Genomic DNA, 23,309 nt, shown 5'->3' with positions numbered 1-23,309 from the left:
TCTACCCATCACTATGATCTCTCCATTTTACAGGTCCTGGCTCTGCCCTGCTGTATCCCACACACTTTGTCCTGAGGGACCAGGAGGTGGGGAAGGATGAGGATACGGCGGATAGTGATGCTTCAGTGAGAGACCCCAGCCCCATGTGGGAGATGGGGAGTCCCAGAACATGGAGGTCCAAACCCTACAGTATGCCCCCTTGTCCTTGCTGCTCATTGGAGTCCAAAGGGCAAAGCCATGCATCGGGCAGGGACAAGGGAGCCCTCCCTGCCTCTGGGCATGGCCCAGCAGAGGGGTGGGTTGTGGTTTGGGAGGCTGCAGGACTCTTGTCCAGGCCTGCCTGGTTGCCAGCATGAGGGCCCAGAGCAGCAGTGGGTAAGATGAGAATGGGGGACTATGGGACATCATGGGGTGGAAAGTGATGCCAGACCCTCTCTCCCTGCCCATGGGTGTTTGGCAGCACACCCCTACATGTGCGTGCATGTGTGTGCACTCCAGCACACACTCCGGAGCATGTTCTATTCAAACACAGCTCTGGGGAGGGGAGTGGACATCTTCCAGGGATGCTCCAAGCCCCATCCAACCTGTCTTTGAACATTTCCAGGGATGGGCCAGCCACAGCTTCTCTAGGCAACCTGTGTCAGTGCCTCACCACCCTCATGGTAAAGGATTTCCTCTTTCTGTCCAACCAACCCCACCATCGGTCACTTTGACCCTTGTCCTGTCATGACAGGCCCTGGGAAAACTCTCTCTTCCTTCAGAGCCCCCTTAATATATTGAAATGCTGCCCTAAGGTTTCCCCAGAGCCTTCTCATCTCCAGGCTGACCAACCCCAGCTCTCTTAGCCTGTCTCCATAGTAGATAGGTTCCAGCCCTCAGAGCATCTCTGTGGTCTCCTCCCAACCTGCTCCAACAGCTCCACATCCTCCTTGTGCTGGGGGCCCCAGAGCTGGACCCAGCACTCCTGGGGGTCTCACCAGAGCAGAGGGGGAGAACTCCCTCCCTCATCCTGCTTCCCATGCTGCTGGGGATGCACTCAGGACATGGATGGCTTTCTAGGCTGCCAGCAAGTTTCCATGCACATGCAAGTGTGTGTACAAGCAAGTGTGTGGAGGTGTCCATGCGTGTGCTCATCCGTGCCTGTGTGTGCCCATGCGTGTGTTGCCATGTGCCCATATGGTTGCACAGCAATTGTGCACATGCTCACCCATGCCTGCCTGTGCACATGTGGGCACGTGCACACAAATGAGGGTGGCCACGGTGTCCGTGCCCACCCGTGCCAGCCTTGTGCCTGCCCTCACCCGTGTCAGGGGCTCACAAATATACGCACAGTGGCTGTGTGTGTGCTTGCCCGTGCCCATGTGCACGTGGTGCATGTGCTTTCCCATGCCTGGCATGTGCAGGCTTGGGCATGTGGTGGCCTGTGACCACATACATGGGCATGGAAGCCACGCACGTGCCTGCCCGTGCATGGATGGTGCACACACATGTGCGCAGCCGTGATGCCTGTGCACGCGCTGGCCCTCGCAGCACATACGCGCCCGGTGGTGGTGCACGCCCGCGAGCGATGCACACGTATGTGCAGGGTGGCATCTCATGTGCACGCCCGTGCCCGGGCTGTGCCTGCCCCTGCATGCGCGGGCATGTGAACACGTATGTGCGCGGCGGCAGCGCGTGTGCGCGCCCAATCCGGGAGGGGATGGGGGGGGGCTGTGCGCGCCTGTGCGCCCGCGGGAGCGCGCACACATATGTGCGCGGCGGTGGCGGCGGTGCCCGTGCGCGCCCGCGCCGGGTGTTGCCCGCACCGTGTCCGCGTGGGCGGGCAGGCGCGCACGTGCTCCGCCGTGCCCGCGCGGGTGCCGCACACGGATGCGCGCGGCGGGTGCCCGCCGTGCCCGCATGCTCGGGGCCGTGCGTGGGCCGCCCGAGCCGCGCAGCAGCGCCCGCCGCGCCGAGCAGGCCGGGGCTTGCGGCAGGGGCAGGGCCGGGGCTGCCTGCGGAGGCACGTCCCGGCGGGGCCAGGGGGGGCTGCGGACGGCGGGCGGGGGCCGAAGGAAGAGCGACCTTGCACCGGCAGCGGCGGCGGCTCGGGTCGCGCAAGGTGTGTGCGGAGCGGGGGGCGCTCCGCCTTCCCCCCCCGCCCGGGTGTGCTGCGGGATGCTCGGCGGGGACCCGGCTCCCCGGCAGCGCCGAGGCTGGAGGGGGGAATGCGCCCAGGAGGGGGGTGGTCATCAGGACAGCGCTCGCTCCCTCCTGCCTGCCCTTCCCGCAACGCTTGTTGCTGCGCGGGGAGACGGCGCCGCGATTGCCGGCAGCCGCGGGGAAGGGGGACGAGGGGGGGGAGCGGCGGAGCCGGCCCGCGGTAGACGCGTGGGGCCCGGCACGGCGCCGTGCGGTGCCCCCCCTCCGCCCCCGGCCCGGGTACGGCAGCCCTGCAGCCGTTCAGGCTCGCTCGTCCAGGTAGGTGTTCCCCCGGTCCCCCCGCAGCCCTCGGGGCCGGCAGGGATGCCGTGGGGAGATGGCTTCCCCCGCATGCGGCAACCCCGCACCCCCCTTCCATCCCAGCCCGCCCGCAGACACCTGCTCGGGGCTGGCGACCCACGCGCGGGGCGGAACGTGCTCCCATCCGTTCCCGGTTGCTGGAGCCAGGTGGATGGCGGGGGGCAGCTGCTGCTTTTCATGGAGACCGCCCGCAGCCCCCGGCCACGCAGCAGCCCCCGGGGGATAGGCAACGAGGGGGGCTAGCACAGGCTGCGGGGAGGGGGTGCGCCCCTCTGCACCAGTGCCAGGGCGTGGGGCAGCCACAGTCTCCCGCGGCCGAGCCAGGAACGGCGTTGCGGTGCCAGGCGGGCTGAGGAAGAGTTGGGACACCGAAAAAAGGCGAGGAGGGGAAACTTTGCCTGCAAGGATGCCACCCTGAGCGGCGTTCCTGGGCGAGGAAGCGCCATCTCCCTTGATTTCCAGGATTGCACCTCCCAGCTGGCTGAGTCCCAGAGGGTGAGGGGCCACGCATCCCCTTTCGGGGCTCTTCCTCCACTCCTGAGTGTCCTTGTCCTCTCAGGGCTGTCACGGGAGGCTGCAGAGCCCTGAGCCAAACCGGGTGGGAAGATGGCCGAGAAGCTGGTGCCTGGGGACCTGTTCTTGAGGAAGACCCGTGAGTCGGTGTCCTCCCTGGACTCGGACAAGCTGGCACCCATCTCACCCGAGGTGGGCGGTGAGGAGTCGTCCGACAGCGAGGGCGAGCAGGAGGACAGTTCCCACAAGCTCATCCGGAAGGTTTCCACCTCGGGGCAGATGAGGAGCAAGGTCAGGGCTGTGGGGTGCCTGGGGTGAGGGGCTGGTTGGGTGTGGGGTATTGCCAAGAGTGGGGCAGGGCAGTTCACCTGCTCCAGGGTGTAAATCAGTGCCAGGCACTTGCTGCTGGCAGACTCAACCCAGCCAGAGCCAGGAGGGTTCTGGCCCCTGTGCCCTGCAGGAGGGCACATATAAAAGGTGCAAACCCAAAGTGGTAGTGTCAGTATTGGTCCCATGGGGCTGTGGAGTGTGGATTTTTTCCCACCATTCAGGAACAGGGTCTCTCCCATACCTGGACTGCCTTCATCCCGTGTTTGTATCCCCTGGGTTCCCCCTGTGTTCTCCCACCCCGTGTCCCTGGAGGAAGAGGACTCTTTTCAGGGAGGCTCTGCCCCGTGGGTGCTCTGTGGCTGAGATTTAGGGTCCTGTCAGTTCCACAGGCTCCTGGCATCCCACACCCTGCTGCAGGCACTGCGTGTGCAGCGCTTGGTGGGTGGCAAAATGGAATCTGCATCTTTCCTAGTGCCCCAGATTCGTTTGGCGGTGCCAGCTCCCCTGTGGACCCCATTCCCACAGTCTTCCCTAGGTCCAATCCCCTATGGTGGTTTGTTGGATGGATGGGGACACCTTTGAGGTCAGACGTGACACTTGTGCTTCTCGACCATTGGTACGACAGCAGCTGGGGTGTGTGTGTGTGTGTCACAGTTTGCTCAGAGGAAGCTATTTTGGTAGGACCTACAAAAATAAGGGGCGCAGCGCCTTTGGCCAAGCAGCAGCACATGGTCATTGGTGTCCCAGGTGGGGGCAGTGAAATGGCCAGGCACCTCCCGCCTGCAGCGCAGGGAGAAATAACCTGGGCCGAATGGCCGAGTGGGAAGCGGGGAGAGAAGGAGGTTTGGGGGACGGCGTTTTGGGGGGGGAGGATGTGGGCACAACACCGGGAGGATGCTCTGGGCGGCGTGCCGGGCGAGCGGTCCCTTTGCGTCCGCCTTCCGGCTGCGGGCAGGAGGTGGCAGAGTGAGTCAAGGTGGTGCCTGCAGTGCTGGGCGGCGCGCAGGGGCTGCCAGAAGTTCCCCCGCAGCCGGCCTCTGGTGCCAGCCACCCCTCGATGGGGATTTGGTGGCTGCGCTACCCTGGGGAAGGGGCGGACAGCTCTGAAAAAGCGGCAGAAGGATGCAGTTGCAGAGCACAGGGGCGTGCCCGGGTTCTGATGTTGAGTGATGCGGGCACGGAGGGAGGCAGCGGGGATGGGGTGGTGTGCTGCGTCCGGTGGCAGCCTGGGGATGCTTGGGGCTGGGACGGGCTCCCGCTGGCCCTGGATTGGCTGTTGTGCCAAGCCTGGTGCACTGGCATGAGGTGGGGCAAAGGGCTCTTGCCCAGGGGTGTGGAAATTGCACGCTCCCAACGTGGCACCCTGGGGTTTTCCCACTTGGCAGGAGACACTTCAGGGGCATGCGGCATTGAGGGGGCTCTCGCCGAGTCCCTCTGGATGCTCATGGAACGTGCCTCAGTTTCCCTTTCTTTGGAGCAGGCTGGCACCAGCTGTGCCCAACTTGGCTGCGAGGTGGGTGCCGTGGGCTGTGCCAGGTTCAGGGGGCTGTGTGGGGGGGGCACGGTGGGAAGCCAGGACGGTGGGCAGGGTCCTGGGGTGCTTAGTGCTATATGCGAGCCCTCAGCACCCTCCCAGAGGGGTGGCAGCAGCCACTGGAATTTGCCACGCAGCACTTGCCATGCTGTGGGGCACAGGGACATTGCAGGGAACCATCAATGCTAGGAAACCTGAGAGAAAGGGCGGATGACTGGGCTGTGCCCGGGTCTTAGAGCAGCAGCACAGGGACATGAGCAGGCTCTGAGCCCCCAGCTCAGGCACCACAGTCCCCCCTGCCATCAGCAGGTTCAGCCTCGCCGCTGACAGGCTGCGCGTGGGGAAAGGCTGAGCTGCCGACTCCCTGCCTGCATCCTGCCTGGCATGAGCAATTAGCCATGCAGGAGGTGATGCTGTGCAGCGTGCCAGGGGAGGCAGGTGGCGTGATGGATGGGCAGGCGGAAAGGACGCGTCTGAGTTAACAGCCCGCGGAGCTGGGAAGAGAGGGTGTGAGCCTGGCTGGGCTGGAGCTGGAGGGGCTGAGGGCGAGCTGTGTATGCCTCCCCTGCCACCTAAGTGTTTTCAGGGTTGGGGTTCACTGTTTTTCCTGAGGATTCCTTTGCCTTGGTCCTGATGGGCAGGACCGCGCTTGCCAGCCTGGCTCCTTGCTGGATGGGCTCCTTCCTTCCCTATGGAGATGAGGATTTTGGGATGAGATTGCTTCTGCCACATAGGTCAGGCTGTCCCTGGCTCACAGTTCTGCCACAGCACGTGTGCTGCCCATCACTCCAGCCACGGCCACAGTGTGTGTACCATGGCAGGCACCTTCCCGAGCCACCTCCACACCCCTGTCACCCGTGTGGGGCTGGGGTGAGGGGAGGGAACCATTGCCTGCACCCCAGGGGAAGGTACCTAATGAGCACACAGTTAATGAGGGAGAGAGAGTCCAGTGCCAGGGCAGCAGCTCCTGAGACAACCGGGTTAGTGGCAGGGGGAGGGAGCACACTGGCCTACTTTTTGGCCGGTTGCAGTGGGTGAAGTGCTGGAGGGGGTCTATAGGAGCTTGTCATGTTGGGGGGCTGGGAGGGGTCAGGACCCCCACCACACTGCCCATCCACACTGACAGGGGGGACCCAGGTGATGGGAGTGAGCAGCTTCCCCCGTGCCAGGCTGTTGTCCAGCCCCTGGGACAGGAGCAGGTGAGGATCATTTTGGGATCCGCTGAATCCTTCCTGATCGCCACTCCCCAGTCCCAGTGCCTCCACACTCCAAATGCCCATTCCCCCACCCCCTCCTCAAATCTCCCCATCAGTCTTGTCCCCCCACTCCACCCCCAACTTGGCTTCCTCCAGGCTGGAACTGTGGATGCCCTGCAGGGCATTTTGTGCCAGCATCGGCTTGGAGGCGGCGAGGTCATTGTGCTCAGTGACAATGACAGCTGCCAGGTGCAGGTGCCCCCACCAGACTGAATAGCCCCAGGACACATCGGGTCTTGCTGTCAGCCCCTTCTCTTCCTCCTCAATGCATCTGGGGGCTGCCAGTTGCCTGCACCAGGTTCTAGGGGGGGTGCAAGGGCAGAGCGGGAGGGGGATGCGATGCTGCTCCCCGGCGCTGGTCCCCTTAGGGCTGGGCATGGAGGGGAAAGAGGGGACACAGACTCTGGGGTGCACCAACACATTTAAGGTGCTGGGGGTGGAGGGGCACATCCTACCTGTGTGGCCAAGGCGCTCAGCTCCCAGCACTGCCTTGGCACAGGCTGTCCTGGCAGCTGAGCGGAGGCGGGGAGGGATCCGGCAACGCTGCTTGGTTCTGGGGTGCTGGCACCAGAGCTGGGAGGTGGAGGCACTGAGAGTGACACAGTGCATGCCAGGGATCCAGGGTTGCCCACAGTGTGGGCACAATGTGCATGGCCATGGTGGGCAGGGGCATGGCTTGTCTGCTGTTTGCAAAGGGGAGTCATGTTCATAATTCCTGATCTTGAGATAACGTCACAGGTGTTTGGTGGGGCTGGGGGACCCACTAGCATCCTCCCAGGGGGCTTGGTGAGGTCAGTGGGATTAGTGGTAGTCCAAGGAATGGGTGCTTGTCATCCTTGCTGGAGGCACTGGGAATCCTGCAGGCTCAGGGTGCCCCAGGGATGGGGCAAGTGGTGCCTGTGGATGTTGAGCTGTTGGGGCAGCTGTGGGGAGCCTGGTGGGGCGGTGCTGTAGAGCCAGGCTGTAAGGAGGGCTGCCTGCTGACGTCTGAAACCTGGCCAAAAGACAAGGAAAGCAAGGTAGAGCTGCTGGGGCCAGACCTGGAAACCTCCCTCCTGCAGCAGGAGGGTGGCATCTGGCTCCCAGGCAGTGCATTGTCCGGACTTGACACTGGTGAGAGACTGGAGCATCCCTTGTATGGAGAGAGGCTGGGAGAGCTGGGACTGTTCAGCCTGGAGGGGAGGTTGTATCCAGGGGGTCCTCAGTGGTGTGGATCAATATTTGAAGGGGAGGGTGCCACAAAGAGGGAACCATGTTCTTGATGTTGTCTGCCAATGGGCACAGATGAAACAATAGGAAATTGCATCTGAACACAAGAAAACACTGCCTGCGACCAGGGAGGTTGGGCTTGCTCTCATTAATCAGGGCTCACCAAGCCAGTGCCTGGGGTGTGAAGATAGCCCCAGTGTCGCCAGCCGGATGTTTGAGGTTTCTCAAGCGCCCTGCCCTCTCTCCCCGCTCACTTTTTCCATTATGCAAGTGTCTCTCTTGCCTGTCCGTGGCTGGGCAGGGTGGGAGGGCTGTGCCTGGCAGCACCGGGGCACAAGGGGCAGGGGGGAACCAGCACGGGGCGGGCTGGTGTGGGATGCCTGCCAGCAGGATGCCTGGGGACCGATGTGGCTGTAGATAGGGAAGCACAAGCTCATTTCTAAAAAGAAGCTGCTGGGGGATGAGGTGTGAGGGGGATTGCCTTTCTTCTGGGTGCTCCTTCCCTCATTCCTCTCCATTAATTCTCCGTCCCCTTTCAATGGTCTGAGCCTCGTGGCACCATGTAATGGCATGTCAGGACCCTTGCCGGAATCTCCTTTCAAGCATCCACACAGCACTGGGAAGGGGTATTTGTGGTCCTGCAATGGCAGCAGGGGTCCTCAGAGAGCAGATGAGCCTGTTGGGCCACAGCATGCCCTGGGCAACGAGCCCCCTGACTGCCTGGTCCCGGAAGAGCTCTGCTGTGTTGCAAAGCCTGATAAGGTTTCCAACCGACTCTAGTCCACGGGGTACCCAGCAGCTGCTGGCAGCCCCACTGCTGGGCTGTTTGAGGGCTGCTAGCTCTCCTCTGCTGTTCTGGCATCTGCTGGCTCAGCTCTGACCCAACTGGACCCCAGCTTGTACCCGGTGGGCTGCTGCATTTGGAGGAGGAAGGCAGCTGCCTGGAATGATGCTGGTGCGATGCAGGTCGGTGTGTTGGCAGGTGATCGGTCTTCTCTCCCCTCTCCTCCTCCCCAGTGAGGCATTGCGTGGTCACAGGGACAAGCATATTCCTTCAGGAGTCGTGTAGGGCTGCCAACTGGGTGGGCAGGCAAGTGTGGTGCTCATCAGCCATATGTGCCAGCATTCCTGAGTAACAACCTTCCTGGCTCTTCTCCAGCAGCTGCTTCGCTGTCCAAGCCAATCCCAGCAGGAAAACCCTCCTGCCCCAGCTGAGGTCAGACCTGGCTGCACAACGGGCTCTTCCCAGGAATGATGGTGGCAGAGCTGGGAGAAGGGGGATGGCAGAGTGGAACAGGAACCCGGAGCTCTGCCTTACTGCTGAGGGAAGGGTTGGCATTTTGGGGTGCACCCTGGCCTGGAAGAAGCCCTGCTGGAGTGTGGTCCCAGGGGGCAATGAGCTCACCTAGGCTGTGCTTCAATGTATGCCAAGCATACAGCCAGCCTGTGGCATGATGGCCCCTGGGACCAGCCCAGTCCTGGCAGGGCACTTTACTGGAGGCTGGCCATCCTTACAGGGCCACTTTAGCTGTGTCTTCTCCAAGACCCTGCTGCCACTGCTGCTCCAGCTGCCTCTGAGCTGGAGGTGGCAGTTTGTCTGCAGATACCGTATGGTTTCATTCTTGCCTTTGCCTCCCCACCCTGCATCTCTGGGATACCCTCAGTGCTGGGCACAACCCAGGTGATGCTGAGTCCCCTGGGCTGGAGAGAGCAGGGAGGGACCTCGGGATAGGGCAGTGGAGTGCTAAGGCAGAGCCCTGCAGAGGGGAGCTGGTCTTGTGCTGGTTGCTGGGCAGGTTGCACGTGGCTGTGGGTGTTGTCACACTGCATCGCCACCTCTGTTGCTGGTATGGGACCAGCGCTGACTTTGCTGAGGCTCCCTGCAGCGCTGCCTGGGGTTCTGCAGCCAGAAAAGCCATGGTTAGGTGAGTGGAGGGGCTCAGTCTTGTTTCGAGGTGTGAGTGGCACACCACAGTCACAGCTGTGCAGTGGCCAGTGCAGAGCTCCCAGCCCGGTGACCAGGGGCTGCCAGTGCCCCCAGAAGCTCTCCAGGAAAAAGTGCCTATGCTGCATGTGCTCAGCTCTGACTCCTATGAGGTCTGAGGTACCTGAAAGCCACTTGCTGTAGGGAGCTGTTGTTACTGTGGTGATCCTGGAGATGAGCCCTGGCATGGCCCCATCTGCCCTTGCCATCCCCACCCCTTTCCTCTCCGTGAAGGGAAAACACCAGGCTCACTCAGCAGTGCCTGCTGCACTGTGGCTTCCCACACATGGCCAGGCCTGCTGCTGGCTTTGGCCATCAGGTGCCTCTCAGGTCTCCTCCTGTTCCTCGTGCCAAAAGCAGGGGTCCAAAACCATGGAGCCACTTGGGAACTGCTCCCACCACGTGCTCCTGGCTGAGACCCACAGACAAAACACTGGGTTTGTGGGTGGCTCACCCCAGTGACAACCTGGAGTAGCCCTCTGGCACCCCAGACTCATGTGCCTGCCCAGGCAGTGTGGGACAGCCAGGCTCCAGGGCTCATTTAGGAGAGGGGACCTGCCTCGTTTTCCCCAGGGAGAGGGCTGGCTGGCCAGCCCCATGCTGGCATCAGCTAAACCTGTACCCCATGGCGTCAGCACCAGTGGTGATGGAGCGTGGGTGGGCAGGCGCTGGTGTGAGGGGGTGTGCAGCAAAGTGCTGCTCATGGTGGCACAGAGGGCTTGGGCTTTGTTGCCCAAAGCAGCCCCCGAGGGTGGGCGTGGGGAGAGGTGCCCTCTGAGCTTCTCTGCACCAGCTTTGCTGGTGTTGGGATGCTGGGGATTAGTCTGCAAAGGGTGGAAACTGAGACACACTCCCCCAGCTGTGGCACTTGGAGTGTTGTAAAACTCTAACGGGTGTTGTGGTGGAGGTGGGAGGGTTCTGCATTTCAGGCTGTGCCGTAGACCATGCTGGCACAGTGGGGGCAGCTGCATCCTGTCCCTGGAGTGGCCAGGACTGGGACATTTTGGGGCTGGGTGATGCCTTGTTGCTGCTATCTGTCAGGAGTTGCTGCTGGGGGTGTTTCAGCTCTGACCCCCTTGCAGGGGCAGGTGCTGCCCTCCCAGGCAGCTGTCGTTGCTGTATCCTGCCATCCACGTGGTCCTGGAGGCAGGCAGAGCTGAGCACCCAAGGCCTGTTGGCTGTGATAGCTCTGAGCCACCATCATGGACCTGCCTCTTCTTCCTTCTTCTTGTCATCCTGTTCTGCTCCTCCCTGTCACATCTCCCCATGCCACCCCTTGCTGTCACACACTGCCTGCCTGTCCTTTGCAGCAACAGCAACGACTGCAGCAAACACAGCACCTGCACCCAGAGTGTGCAACCAGGTGTGGTGGAGGTGGCATTTGTGACCGGAACCCACCTGGCCATGGCAACACCCTGGCCTGTCCTCTCCTGGCATGGGACAAGGACTGCTAGGGTGCATGGTTTGTGTGTATCTAGGGGTCACAGCTGGACCCTGCTGGAAGGCCACGCTCCCCTTGCTGCTCAGGGCAGCTCTGGGTTCACCATCTCCTCTGCGCTCTCACAGCTGAGAGGCCAAGGAGGGGACGTGGTGTGTCCCAGTGGGGACAGTGGGGCTGTTTGAACCTACACTGACACTCATAGGCATCGTGGTGGTCCACCACAGCAGAACTCTGCGCTGGTCCTGGGGGGCAAAGCATCATTAGAGACCAAAAAAGGCTTCAAACTGCAAGCTGGAAGAGAGCTGGGAACATCGCAGTGCATGCCCCAGGGAGCCTGGGGAGGGGTCAGGGATCTGAGGGAGTTGAGGCTCAGGGAGCACCCCAGATGGGGTTTTGGCTTCTTTGTGACTTTGGAGGCTCCTGCTACTCCTGGTGCTCTGACCACCTAGTTCAGAGCCGTGGGGCAGTGGATTAAGGCTGGGGCCCGGCGCTGGTGTGTTTGTAAGCTGACGGGTGCCTGGGTGCCAGCTCTCGCAGCACACGGGCTGGGCACGGGAGTGCGGGGCCCCGGGGCCACGGTTCTCTAGCTCTGCCCTCGGTGCCCAGCGCTAATTCGCCGTTAAATGTGGCTTGTCACTGTGTGACGGAATCGAATACAAGCGCTGTAGCAGCTAATTGCAGAGGAGCAGCTGAACGGGGCTGCCGGCGGTGTTTAAAGAAGATACAATCAAAGATGAGGCAGTGCCAGAGCATCTCTGCCGCCCCACTCAGCACAGGCTCGTAGCCACGTTGCAAACACTAATTAATTGAGTCTTGTAAACACCGCTGCGAGGAGGGTAAATATTGGCAGGTGCTGCGGTTCGGGGAGGGCAGAGGACAGGCAGCCAGGCTGCAGAGATGTGCTGTGCTGTGGGGGATGCTCTGCCTGCTGTGGGCTGCCCTCAGCCCCAGGTTGTCCCCTCCAGGGGCTGTGGGGGCCGGACAGGGCTGGCTGCACCCCAGTTGTCTGCTCTCCACCCTGGCTGGGGCTGCAGTCCCCAGGTAATTCTGCCTCCAAGATGCAGTCCTGGTGTCTCTGGGGCACTGGTGTCCCCTCTCAGGGAGCTCTCCTGGCCCTGGCTCTGCCTTTGGCTTCTGGGGAGCTGCAGCAGGTTGAGGCTCTCTGGGCACTGTGCTGGGGATGGGGAGGAAGCGTCAGCAGCAGGGGCTCTGTACCACTGGAGTCCTGCATCTGCCACCCCTGCCATGCCCAGCAACATCCTTCCAGATCATCCTTCTGGGAGTGCCCAGTGCCCAGGGGATGGTGGGCAGGGGACATAATTTGCCCTGCTACATCCAGCACAGAGTGAGCCCCAGAATGTCCCATCTGTGCTCCTGGGGACCCAGGGACTGGTGTCACAGGGGAAAGCTGTGGCTTGGGGGTCCTGGGGGGCTGCAGGAGCTCAGGACGTTGTGGTCTCTGCAGAAAAGCGTGAAGGAGGGGCTGTTGCTGAAGCAGACGAGCTCCTTCCAGAGATGGAAGAGGCGATACTTCAAGCTGCGGGGCAGGACACTCTATTATGCTAAGGATGCCAAGGTAGGCTGTGGGGGAGCTTCCAGCACGCTCAGCTGGGGGGACCTGAGCCTGCCAGCCCAGGAGGGGACAGAGATCCCTGCTTGGTGGACTGAGGCTCTGCTTTCTCCCTTGCAGTCCCTCATCTTTGACGAGGTGGACCTGTCGGACGCTAGCGTGGCCGAGACCAGCACCAAGAACATCAACAACAGTTTCACGGTGAGGGGGGTGTGGGGTCCACTGCACCCCGTGGAGACCTCGGCATCTCGTAGGGAGGCACCGCGGAACCCCCTCACCCCCCCAGAGCCATGGGGTGCCCCGTAGCATGGCCTTGTGTGCCAGGGGTTTGCTGGGGGCTGTGCTGGGGGCTGGCTGGCCTGGCGGTGGCCTCGCAGGAGGACGTGGTGGTGGCTGTTGCAGGTGATCACACCGTTCCGGAAACTCATCCTGTGCGCGGAGAACCGGAAGGAGATGGAGGACTGGATCAGTGCCCTGAAGTCTGTCCAGAAGTGGGAGATCCATGAGGTGACGTGGGCAGGGGGCTACGGGTGGGTACCGCTCTGAGTGCCTTTGGCTGCGAGGCAAGAGCTGCTGCCCTTGGCACAGCCCCACAAGGAGGACAGGAGTCAGGCCGGAGGGACTCTGGGGGCCAGGAGGGAGGGAGTGCCAGGTGAGGGTCCCTGGCACTGACAGTGCAGGGCTGTGCCCCCCAGCAGGCCACGCAGTTCAACATGGAGCACTTCTCGGGCATGCACAACTGGTACGCCTGCTCCCACGCCCGCCCCACCTTCTGCAACGTGTGCCGGGAAGCCCTCCCGGGGGTCACCTCACACGGCCTCTCCTGCGAAGGTCAGTGCCAGGGTCCTGCTGGGGGTGGGCAGGGGCCGGGATCAGGGCAGAGCACCCTCTTGGGACTGGACCAGAGCAGGAGGGGTGCAGGGTGATGCCCACTGGCTGCATCCCCAGATGCAGAGGGGGTTTGGGGCCAGGGCTGTGCATCCCATGGGGTCCTTTCCCGCTCCTCATTGCTCCCCCCTGTGCAGTCTGCAAGTTCAAGGCACACAAGCGCTGTGCTGTCAGAGCCACGAACAACTGCAAGTGGACAACGCTGGCTTCCATTGGCACTGAAATCATCGAGGATGAGGATGGGGTAAGCACGTGGGAGTTCCTGTCAGGGATCCTGTAAGGACAGATCCACTAGCTGAGCTGGTCTTGCTATGACCAAATCAGGAAGCAGGAAGGTCCCTGGTTGCTGTCCCCTGCACTATATGGCCTCTAGGCTTGGCTCTGCAAGGACATGGCTTGGGGACACCTCTGCCACCCTGCATCAGGATCCCTTGTTGCTCTCCAAATGGGGCCTCTCACAGACATTTTCTGGGGACACCTCTGCCCTGCCCCATGTACTGCAAGGGGCCAGGCAGGCAGGGACAAGAGGGCACAGGAGGGGTCTCAGGCCTGCCTTGCCCTGCTGTTGGGCATCATACTCTGCCCACCTCCTCCGTGGTGCCTGGGGGAAGGGGTGGCCTCTGACACTGTCCCTGAGGCACGCAGGACTCCACTAGTGGCTACCCCTCTCTGCAGGTGGCCATGCCCCACCAGTGGCTGGAGGGGAACCTGCCCGTCAGCGCGCGCTGTGCCGTCTGCGACCGTGCCTGCGGCAGCGTCCGGAGGCTGCAGGACTGGCGGTGCCTCTGGTGCAAGGCCATCGTAAGGATGTACCCATCCCTGTCCCCACCCCTCTCCCGGCACAGACAGCACTGCCCCTCTGGGGTGCATCACTGGGAAAGCTGAGGCTGGGGACTTCAGTGCTGCGTCCCCCAGCTTTGCTGATGCAGATGTCCCCGTGTCTCCAGGTTCACAGTGCCTGCAAGGAGCAGTTTGGCAAGAGGTGCCCCCTGGGCCAGTACAAAGTGTCCATCATCCCGCCGACTGCCTTGAACAGCATCGATTCGGATGGTGAGTCATGGAGAGCATAGGGCTGGGCTAGGAGGAAAGACAAGCTGTTTGGGACAGGGCTCTGAGCTCTCTGAGCTCCTCTGCAGGCTTTGGCTTGTGGCACTGTGCCTGTTTTGTGGGGCACAGTTGCCTTGCGCTCTGCTCCCAGGCTGCAGTGGTGTCCTGTGGGCTTTGGGGTGGCACTTCTTGCCTGCATGTGGCTTCAATTGCTTCAGCCAGGCTACCTCTCATAGTGGCTCTGATCATGGTCCCTCCATGCTGGGATCAGTGGTGCCAGTCCTGCCCCCTTGATGTGTGGCTGTTGCACCCCAGTGATTCAGCATCTAACAGGACAGGATGAGGTTCTTGCTTGGGTTATTTCCCAGTGTCTGAACCTCAGCTGTTTTTTTGGTAGTGCAGAGCACAGCTTTGCCCAGACATGGGGCACTGCAGGGAGAAGCCATGCAGAGCCTGGGGGGACCCCTCCCACTATCTCTGTCTCCTGAGGGGCCCAGCTGGCCTCCGCTGAGCAAAATCTGTTCTTCTCCTCCGGATATTTCCTTCTTCGTTCTTTAATGCTTTTCACCACTCAGCTCAGCCGGTGGCTCATCTGCCTCTCGTTACTCATCGGGATGCTGTCAGGGTAACCATCACGCGGCTGCTCCTCGGCTCCAGAGCCTCCGCTGCTGGTGGCTGATCCCCGGCAGCGTCTCTGCCCTGTCTCTCTCCAGCAACCCAACCAGCCATGGCTGTGGATGCTGCCCACCCGCCTGGGCTCTGCTGCCGTGGGAGCAGCTCAGCGAGGCCTTGGCCCCCCCTTGTCCTGCCCCGCTGTCCCACTCTGGCACATGGGTGCCGCTGGCAGCAGGCTGTTCCGCGGCAGCCCACGCTCTGACTCAGCAGCCCCCAGTGCTTTGCGTTGCCGATCTGCTCTGCTCGGCTGGGAGCGGAGATGGAGCAATGCCCAGGCCAGGAGGGGCTGGGCTGCAGGGATGTTGCCCCTGCTGTGCTGGAGGTGCTGAGGCTACTAGTCACAGCCTAGTGGGCTCTAAGGGCAGTGGCTGAGGGCTGGTGCCAGTGGCAGTGATGACTGTTGCGTTCCCTGCTGCAGCATTGCCAGGTCTGCCAAGGGAAGCAGCCATCAGGCACTGGCCCGGGGACTGGGGTGGCCAAGACATGCCTGAGGCGGGTGCGGGCTCCTGGCCAGCTATCAGTCCTGCTCTGCCTCAGGCACATTTCATTCCCTATCTCATTTCCTTAAAAGCACGGTGTTTCCTCTTCCCTGTGCCCCTCACCATCCCCTGGGCACCCTGATCGCTGTCCCTCCGGCCCCAGCACTCCACAGGTCAGGCACAGCACAGTCGGGGTGTCCACGTGGCCTCTGCTCTCCTGAGGTGTCTGTGGGGACTGGTAGTTGAGGTTCACATGCTTGGGCTCACTGCAGGTTTTTGGAAAGCCACCTGCCCCTCGACCTGCTCCAGCCCTCTCCTGGCCTTTGTAAACTCCAAGAGTGGGGACAACCAGGGAGTCAAGTTTCTGCGCAAGTTCAAGCAGTTCCTCAACCCAGCCCAAGTCTTTGACCTCATGAACGGGGGCCCACACCTGGGGTAAGTGCCAGCCTGAGCACCCAGGGGTGGCCCTGGTGGGGTTCTGGCAGGCACCCAGCACAGCCCCCAACCCCTCTCTCCTTGCCCCCCATCCAGGCTGCGCCTCTTCCAGAAGTTCTCTACCTTCCGGATCCTGGTGTGTGGGGGGGATGGCAGTGTGGGCTGGGTGCTCTCTGAGATCGATGCCCTTGGCCTCCACAAGCAGGTGAGTGGGAGTCACCGCTGGCACAGGCTGGCACCATCCCCAGCACTGGGCACTCAGCCCAGCTGGGACCTCCCTGTGTGCCCCGGGGTGCTGTGAGTGATGGGCAGGGTGGGGTTGGGGGTGTCAGAGATGCCCCTGGGGGCTGCTCTGAGCCCCCCCATCTCTCCTGCAGTGCCAGCTGGGTGTCCTGCCCCTGGGGACTGGCAATGACCTGGCGAGGGTGCTGGGCTGGGGCAGCCTGTGCGATGATGATACCCAGCTGCTGCAGATCCTGGAGAAGCTGGAAAGGGCCACCACCAAGATGCTGGACCGGTGAGCATGGCACGGGACACACACCACTCTGCCCCCGTCCTACCTTGGCACCTCTCAGGCAGCCTGTCCCTGTTCCCTGCCCATCCCTGTGCTGGAGGACCAGGAGGTGGCAGACAGCCACGGTCTCTGCTCGGCAGGTGGAGTGTGCTGACCTACGAGGCCCCCAAGCAGTCCCCCCCAGCCCTGAAGGAGGAAGAGAATGGGGACTCCAACATCCAGGTGGGAACTGTTGGCGTTTGAGGGCTTGAGATGGGGGAGGGCAAGCTGGAGGGCAGGTTTCTGTTCAACCCATCAGCCTATTTGGGGGCACACAGAAAGGGATTGCACAGGGAGAGGTCATGCTGGGGGTCCCTGGGGATTGAGGCTATGAGGGGGCTGTCAGGTGGCTGCATCCAATGAAATGAGTCTGACAGGTCTCAGCATGTGCAGTTGGGAGCAGGCGGCAGGCAAGGTAGAACTGGCCTGCTGCTGGCCAGCTGCTTTGGACTCTTCAGCCTCTTGCCTCAGTTTCCCTCTTACTGTGGCTGAGCATCCCCTCTGCCCAGCAGCACGGGCAGGGCTGCCCTCAGGGATGGGGAGCAGGCTGAAGAAGGGCTGTTCATCCCCAGTCCAGGGCTGGCCAGGCAAGGCTCCATCCTCGAGTGGGGCAAACGGCAGGATGGCAGGGCTCCAGCCGTCCTCCCCTGTGCCTCTCCAGGCCCAGATCTCCCATTATGCTGACTCTGTTGCCTTCCACCTGGCCAAGATCCTGGAGTCGGACAAGCACTCAGTGGTGATCTCCTCTGCAAAGTAAGGAGGGGGCTGTCGATGGGGGTGCCAGAGCCCTCTTGCTGGGCTGGGTCATGTCCCCATGGGCACTGCACCCCTCTCAGCCAGGCTGTCTCATCTGGCCACCAGCAGTTGCCAACTGTGCTGGTGCCCAGCAGATAATCCTGGCACTGCCCCTCTGGAGTTGGGGGTGCTATCCCAGCAGTCCCCCTGGCTGGCATCTGTACCCAGCTGGCCATGCTGTGCCCCTCTCCAGCTCCTGCTGCTTCCCTCGGCAGGTTCCTCTGTGGCACTGTCAATGACTTTGTGGCTGAGGTAGGCCGGGCTTACAAGAGGGCAACAGAGAACAAGCAGGAGGCTGAGCTGATGGCAAGAAAGGTGGGTTGCAGGATAGCTGGTGGCACAGCCCCGGAGGAGTGGGAGGCTGGGAGGGGCTGTTCTGGGGAGCCGTGCCCTTGCTGTGCATGTATTGGGGTGTTCTGTGCTTGGGGGTGCCCAGGCATGGGGTTTCCAGATGCTTGGGGATGCCCAGTCACTCAGGGTGCCCAGGGAAGCACCCAACACTGGCAGGGGCAGCAGCTCGTGCTGGGTGCTGAGCAGGGTGGGGGTCCCACAGTGTGCCATGCTGAACGAGAAGCTGGACTCGCTGGTGCGGGAGCTGAATGAGGAGGCTCAGGCCATCATGGTCCCCGAGGGAATGGCACAAGCCACCCCTGCTGATGCCAAGGACCAGGAGAAAGGTGGCAGCTTCAACCCCAGCCCCGTGCCTCGCATCTTCAAATCCAAGGAGCAGCTCATGCTGCGGGCGAACAGCCTGAAGAAAGCCCTGCGGCAAATCATCGAGCAGGCGGAGAAAGGTGAGGGGGTGGTGGGGACTGGCAGTTTCCCTGATGCTGCAGCAGCCTGGCACGGGCTGTGGAGCCACCGTGGGTTGGTGCTGGACCCGTGCCTTAGCTTCCCCTCGCGAACTGCATCAGCCCTTCTCTGACGCTTGGTGTGGTTGAGGGAGATCCCCATCCCGGGGCAGAGTTGCCACCCTGGGCCCTGGCTGGCACGAGCCCCCAAGGCTGACCTGGGGAGGGGGCACGGGGCCACGGGGCTGCCCAGACTCCCTGTCATGCCCCTCTTTGCATCCAGCTGTGGATGAGCAGAACAAGCAGACCCAAGCCTATCGTGGCACCGTGGGCGCCAGCAAGGACAGCTCAGAGGAGCTCAACAAGGAGGAGGAGAGGCTCAGTAAGATGCCAGTGGGGCACATGCTTTTTTGTGGGGGCACGAGGGTGAGCCGTGGAATGGGCTCAGGGTGAGCACCCGTGCAGCAGCTGCCTCCCTCTCCCTGCTGGTCAGGCTCCCGGCGGGTGACAGTGACCTCTGCATCTTCCTCCATCATCCTGGACCGGCCAGACACCTTCGGCAGCTTGCAGTTCCCCGAAGACCCCAGCACCCTGTGAGTCTGGGCTCCTGCCTACCCCGGGGACCCTGGCCCACCCTTGCTTCCCCTCATGGAGTGGGAGCAGAGCTGGTACCACGCTGCCTCTTGGAGGTGGCTGCTGGGCAAGCCTCCTGACACCAGTGTGGTGTCCCTGGTACCAGGCACTTCCCAGCCCTGCAGTGCCCATGGTGGGGAAGCCTTCCTGTGCCTGGTGTGGGATCTGTAGGTGATACTGGGAGCTCAGGGCTCCCCCCTGCCCAGTGCAGTCAGGTCCTGGGTGTTCCACATGTGTCCTGCTGTGGGGACTGAGGGGACTGCAGCCATCCCTGCTAGCTTTGATCAGGCTTCCCAGTGCCAGCCCCTCTGGGAGTTCATGCCACTGCTCTGGCAGATGTTACACCCCATCCTCCAGTACCAGCCCAGTGGTGCCAGTGTGCAGCTGCCTCCCAACCCATTGTCCCTGTCTGCTGCTTTCAGCCACTTCTTGGAGAAATGCGTCATGAATAACTACTTTGGCATTGGTCTGGATGCAAAGATCTCCCTGGAGTTCAACAACAAACGGGATGAGCACCCCAAGAAGTGCAGGTTGGCTGGAACCCCCACAATTTCCCCCAGAAAAAACTTGTATCCCTGGCTCTCCAGTGCCTGCACTAGGAGGGACTGTCAAGATGCCAGGAGCTGTGGGTGTGGCTTTGTGCTGCTATGCTGGGGACTCCTGCCTGCAGCAGATATTCACCTGCACCCAGTGCTGGGACGAGCACCCTGTGGGTGGGCAGCAGGCTGCAAGTACCCCAGGAAGTGTGAAATCATGAGGGCTTGGTGGGATTTACTCACTCTGCACCTGGGTAGAGGGACAATGCCATGCTGGCATGGAAGGGTCCACATCTGGGTGCCACATGCTGTGGCTTGGCTCTCTTGGGAGCAGGCAGCCGGCAGCCCCACTGCTCAGGAAGTGGGGAAACTGAGGCAGGGCCAGTGGCCCAGGATGGTTCCGCCCAGTGTCCCCAGGAGGGTGCAGAGCCCCCTGACCCTTCCCTCTTCGCCCCACAGCAGCCGCACCAAGAACATGATGTGGTACGGGGTGCTGGGCACCAAGGAGCTCCTGCAGCGCACCTACAAGAACCTGGAGCAGCGGGTGCAGCTGGAGGTACGGGGTCAGGGGAGCAGAGATAGGGTGGGGGGGTGGCATTGCAGCGGCCCCCCAGGCTCAGCCCTCTCTTGCAGTGTGACGGGGTGCCCATCTCGCTGCCCAGCCTGCAGGGCATCGCTGTCCTCAACATCCCCAGCTATGCTGGGGGCATCAACTTCTGGGGAGGCACCAAGGAGGACAATGTGAGTGCCAGTGCTGTGAGGTGGGTTGGAGGGGCATGATGTCCTTCCCACAGTCCCAGGAAAAACCCAGGGTTGGGGTTTTTCCTGCCTTGGACGCACACGGGGGAAAAAGCTGGGTCCCAGAATGAGCCCAGTTTGGAAGTCTTGCTTGTACTGGTCTTCTACAGAACTTTGGGGCTCCATCCTTCGATGACAAGAAGCTGGAGGTGGTGGCTGTCTTTGGCAGCATCCAGATGGCTGTGTCACGGGTCATCAACCTCCAGCACCATCGCATCGCACAGGTAGGGGCAAGGAACCTTGTGGGTGCCACCACCCCGGGCGGTGCCAGAAAGCTTTTGGGGCAGCAGTGGAGACTGGGGCAGTGCGGTTCCACTTGGCTCAGTTCCTGCCTGGCCCTTGCATGGCCCTGGGAGGCTCTTCAGCCAGAGGTGCAGAGCCAGCCACAATGCCAACCATGGGCTGTCCGCCCCACAGTGCCGCGTGGTGAAGATCACCATCCGGGGGGATGAGGGCGTCCCTGTGCAGGTGGATGGAGAGGCCTGGATCCAGCCACCTGGGGTCATCAAGATCCAGCACAAGAACCGAGCCCAGATGCTGACAAGGGACCGGGTGAGCTTGGGGTGCACAGCAGGACCATGCTGGGCCGCAGGGAGGTGTGACAGGCTCGGGGGGGCCATGTCTGTCCCCTGCAGGCATTTGAAAGCACCCTCAAGTCCTGGGAGGACAAGCAGAAAGGGGAGAGCTACCGAGCAGCCGCCCGACCACGGCTCAGCTCCCAGCAGTCCATGGAGTACCTGACGGAGGAGGAGAGCAGCCTCTTACAGCAGGTCTCGCGGGTTGCCGAGACCCTCATTGCCAGGTCAGACTGTGGGAAGCGGGATGTGGTGGGCACGGGGACGAGGGGAGAGCTGTGCTGTGGCCACGCAGAACTGCCTGCCCAGCCCAGGGGAGCCTGAGCAGCTCCAGCCCCTGTCACCCACAGGATCCATGAGGCAGCCAAGGCTCACAAAGCTGTGGAGCAGGAGCTGGCTCACGCAGTCAACGCCAGCTCCCTGGCACTGAGCGAAGCCCTCTCCAACAAAGCTGCTGGCACCTCAGAGGTGAGCTGGGGCTGGGAGTGCAAGGCAGCTTCCTTCACCCACCCTCCCAGGGCTCTGCTGCTCAATGGTTCCCCCTCTGTGCCCCCCAGTTCCTCAGCAGGAATGCGGCTGTGGAGGTGGTGCTGAGCATCAAGGAGCTGTACGCTGAGACCAGGGCATTCCTGGAGGGGAAGGCGGTGAGTGAGGGGCTGGGTAGCACCCAAAATCCCCCAACGGAGGGGCCTGTGCCCTTGGCTGGTACCTCTGGGGGTGGCAGCAGGGCTGGGGATGGTCCCTGTCCCCCACAGCTGGACTCACCACAGGAGGAGGAGGCCCTTCACGGCCCCCTGAATGTGCTGGGCCAGGAGCTGCAGCGGCTGCTGGACATCCACTGGCTGGGGCCCATTGCCCACCCTGCTGAGGAGGTGGGTGCACAGGGGCTGGGGGTTGTCTCCGGGGAGCTGTAGCACCCTGCTCAGCCTGGCTTCTTGCAGGAAGGTGCTGGCAGTGCCAACAAGGGCAGCTTCAAGCTTCGCCTCAACATCCCCAAACCCAGGAAGGAGAAGGACAAGCTGCAAAAGCAGAAGGCCAACAGCGCGCTCCCAGGTAAAGCGAGCAGTGTGCCAGGGAGAGACAGGTGCAGCCTCTGCTGACCTATCCCTTGGCCTCCTATCCTGGGCACGCTGTGGGAAGGGGTACAGGGCATGTCCTGGCTGCCTGGGGCTATCACCTTTGTCACCCATAGCCCCTTAAAGCTTACTTTTTCTGCTGTCAGACATGCAGAGCCCCCCAGCCCTGTAACTCCACTGCAAGGGGGAGAAAGGGGCTGTGGTACTGCTCAGCCCTTTGGGTAAGTCCCTCACCCAGAGCTGGGGGTCTTGTTGAGGGGGAGCAGCTCATTTGTTCTGTAAGTAAGCTACAGAGAGGACAGACCTCTCCAGCTTGAGCCTGCTGCAGCCTCTGGCCCTGCAGGAGCCAAGGGTGGGAGGGGGGATGCTTGCTGCTGGCTGCCTGCCCTGCTGCGTCCGGCTGCCTCCGCAGGCCCCAGGCCACCTCTGTGGTTTTCCTCCCTTGCTAGCAGAGAAGTGGGGCTCCGAGGAGGTGGCAGCTTGGCTGGAAGCGCTCGGTTTAGGGGAGTACAGAGACATTTTTGTCCGGCATGACATCCAGGGCTCAGAGTTGATCCTGCTGGAGAGGAGAGACCTGAAGGTACAACCCCCTTATGCCCCCTGAGGGACCCCCAGGCCTGGGGAGCATGGTGTCCTCCATCCCTCCTCTCCCCATCCCTCCTGGTGGTGGGGCAAAGGCAGGTGCTGACCCTCTACCTGGCCCCGCAGGGCTGAGCTTGCACAGCTTGCACACAGGGGCTGGAAGCAGGGGAGGGGCTGTCCCTAGTCCTCCAGCTTGCAAGGCTCCAACCACCTGCCCAAAGCAGGATCAACAGCACCCTGCCCTCTCCTTCACCCAGGCATGGGGACATGCTTGTAAGAGGACAGAGGGCTCCAAGCAAGCACCATGCTCCAGCAAAGAGAGCAGGGGGAGGTGGGCTGTGCAGCCTCGTCTCTGCCCTGAGGCTTCCCTGCCAGTGAGAGCCCAGGGCTGGCCCCTGCAGGTACATCAGCTCCCCTCTTTCCTTCCTGCAGGACCTTGGGATCACCAAAGTGGGCCACATGAAGAGGATCCTTCAGGCCATTAAAGAGCTCAGCAACCCACCCTAGGGCTGTCAGTGGGGCAGCAGCCCAGCCCTGGTGCTGGGTGGGTGCTGCTCACAGGGACCTGGGGGGCGGGTAAGGGAACAGATCCCTGCCCTGCCCCATGTGTGTGGAGCCCCCTCGCTTGCCTCGCTGTATCTGTCTGTCCCCACTGTCCCTGGAGCCACTGCTTCTCCCTAAGCCTGTGGGGCTGGAGACACTAAAGCAGAGGTCTAACCCCATAGATGATGTGGTCTGACCAACAGTCCAGCCCCAACAGGGTCACTACAGGAGCTGGGGCCACCCTCTCTGCGCCCAAGCTGGGGCCAAAGCAGTTTCCCCTTCCCCATGTGGGTATTTAAGCTGTGTAAATATTTGGAGAGAAGATACTCATTGCTGCTGCTCGTGTAGTGTCATTACTAAGGGGAAAGTGAGGGGTGGGGAGGAGGGAATTGGGAATCCCTTTCTGCCTTTCACCCCTCAGGTCCCTGCTTCCCCCATCATGGAACCCCCAACCCTGCTCTCACCCTCTGTCCCATTACAGCAAGGGGAAGTACAGCACTGGGGCTCATAATTGCCCCTGCCAGCATGTGTGACAGACACATTTTTTTAACAAACACATTTTAT

General features: G+C 62.1%; 1 protein-coding gene across 8 annotated transcripts; it reads left to right on the top strand.

Annotated features, from left to right (window-relative positions):
• Positions 1-1,994: 1,994 nt before the first annotated feature.
• LOC113986829 (diacylglycerol kinase delta-like) lies at positions 1,995-23,086 on the top strand. Of its 8 annotated transcripts, none has more exons than XM_039382702.1 (30): positions 1,995-2,101; positions 3,062-3,306; positions 12,235-12,345; positions 12,460-12,540; positions 12,742-12,846; positions 13,035-13,170; positions 13,365-13,471; positions 13,903-14,028; positions 14,175-14,277; positions 15,701-15,863; positions 15,960-16,068; positions 16,241-16,380; positions 16,518-16,599; positions 17,078-17,169; positions 17,427-17,526; positions 17,765-18,005; positions 18,286-18,384; positions 18,496-18,595; positions 19,058-19,165; positions 19,631-19,727; positions 19,805-19,912; positions 20,080-20,193; positions 20,387-20,521; positions 20,605-20,771; positions 20,895-21,012; positions 21,102-21,188; positions 21,300-21,416; positions 21,471-21,597; positions 22,073-22,200; positions 22,635-23,086. In XM_039382702.1, exons 2-30 carry the CDS (start codon positions 3,109-3,111, stop codon positions 22,707-22,709), a joined length of 3,474 nt encoding a protein of 1,157 aa, XP_039238636.1. In that variant the 5' UTR covers positions 1,995-2,101; positions 3,062-3,108; the 3' UTR covers positions 22,710-23,086. The 8 variants fall into 8 exon arrangements, with proteins under 8 accessions (XP_039238636.1, XP_039238633.1, XP_027574680.1 ...); XM_027718879.2 differs by having other exon boundaries at positions 1,996-2,101; positions 13,038-13,170; positions 21,486-21,597; positions 22,070-22,200; XM_039382704.1 differs by having other exon boundaries at positions 1,996-2,101; positions 21,486-21,597.
• The last annotated feature ends 223 nt before the right edge of the window (positions 23,087-23,309 follow it).

This window comes from Pipra filicauda, unplaced genomic scaffold, assembly GCF_003945595.2.
Source record: "Pipra filicauda isolate LSUMZ 115617 unplaced genomic scaffold, ASM394559v2 scaffold281_size1565311_pilon, whole genome shotgun sequence".
NCBI classification, from domain to species: Eukaryota; Metazoa; Chordata; class Aves; order Passeriformes; family Pipridae; genus Pipra; species Pipra filicauda.
The sequence above is the reverse complement of the archived record's forward strand: the minus strand, read 5'-3'. Positions and strand labels throughout refer to the sequence as shown.

Excerpts from the sequence above, each read along its gene's own strand:
- LOC113986829 (XM_039382699.1), top strand. The coding sequence starts at position 3,109 with ATGGCCGAGAAGCTGGTGCCTGGGGACCTGTTCTTGAGGAAGACCCGT. Across the intron at positions 16,069-16,240 it reads CCCTTGGCCTCCACAAGCAG|TGCCAGCTGGGTGTCCTGCC; the intron begins GTGAGTGGGAGT and ends TCTCTCCTGCAG. Across the intron at positions 19,166-19,630 it reads GAGCACCCCAAGAAGTGCAG|CAGCCGCACCAAGAACATGA; the intron begins GTTGGCTGGAAC and ends TTCGCCCCACAG.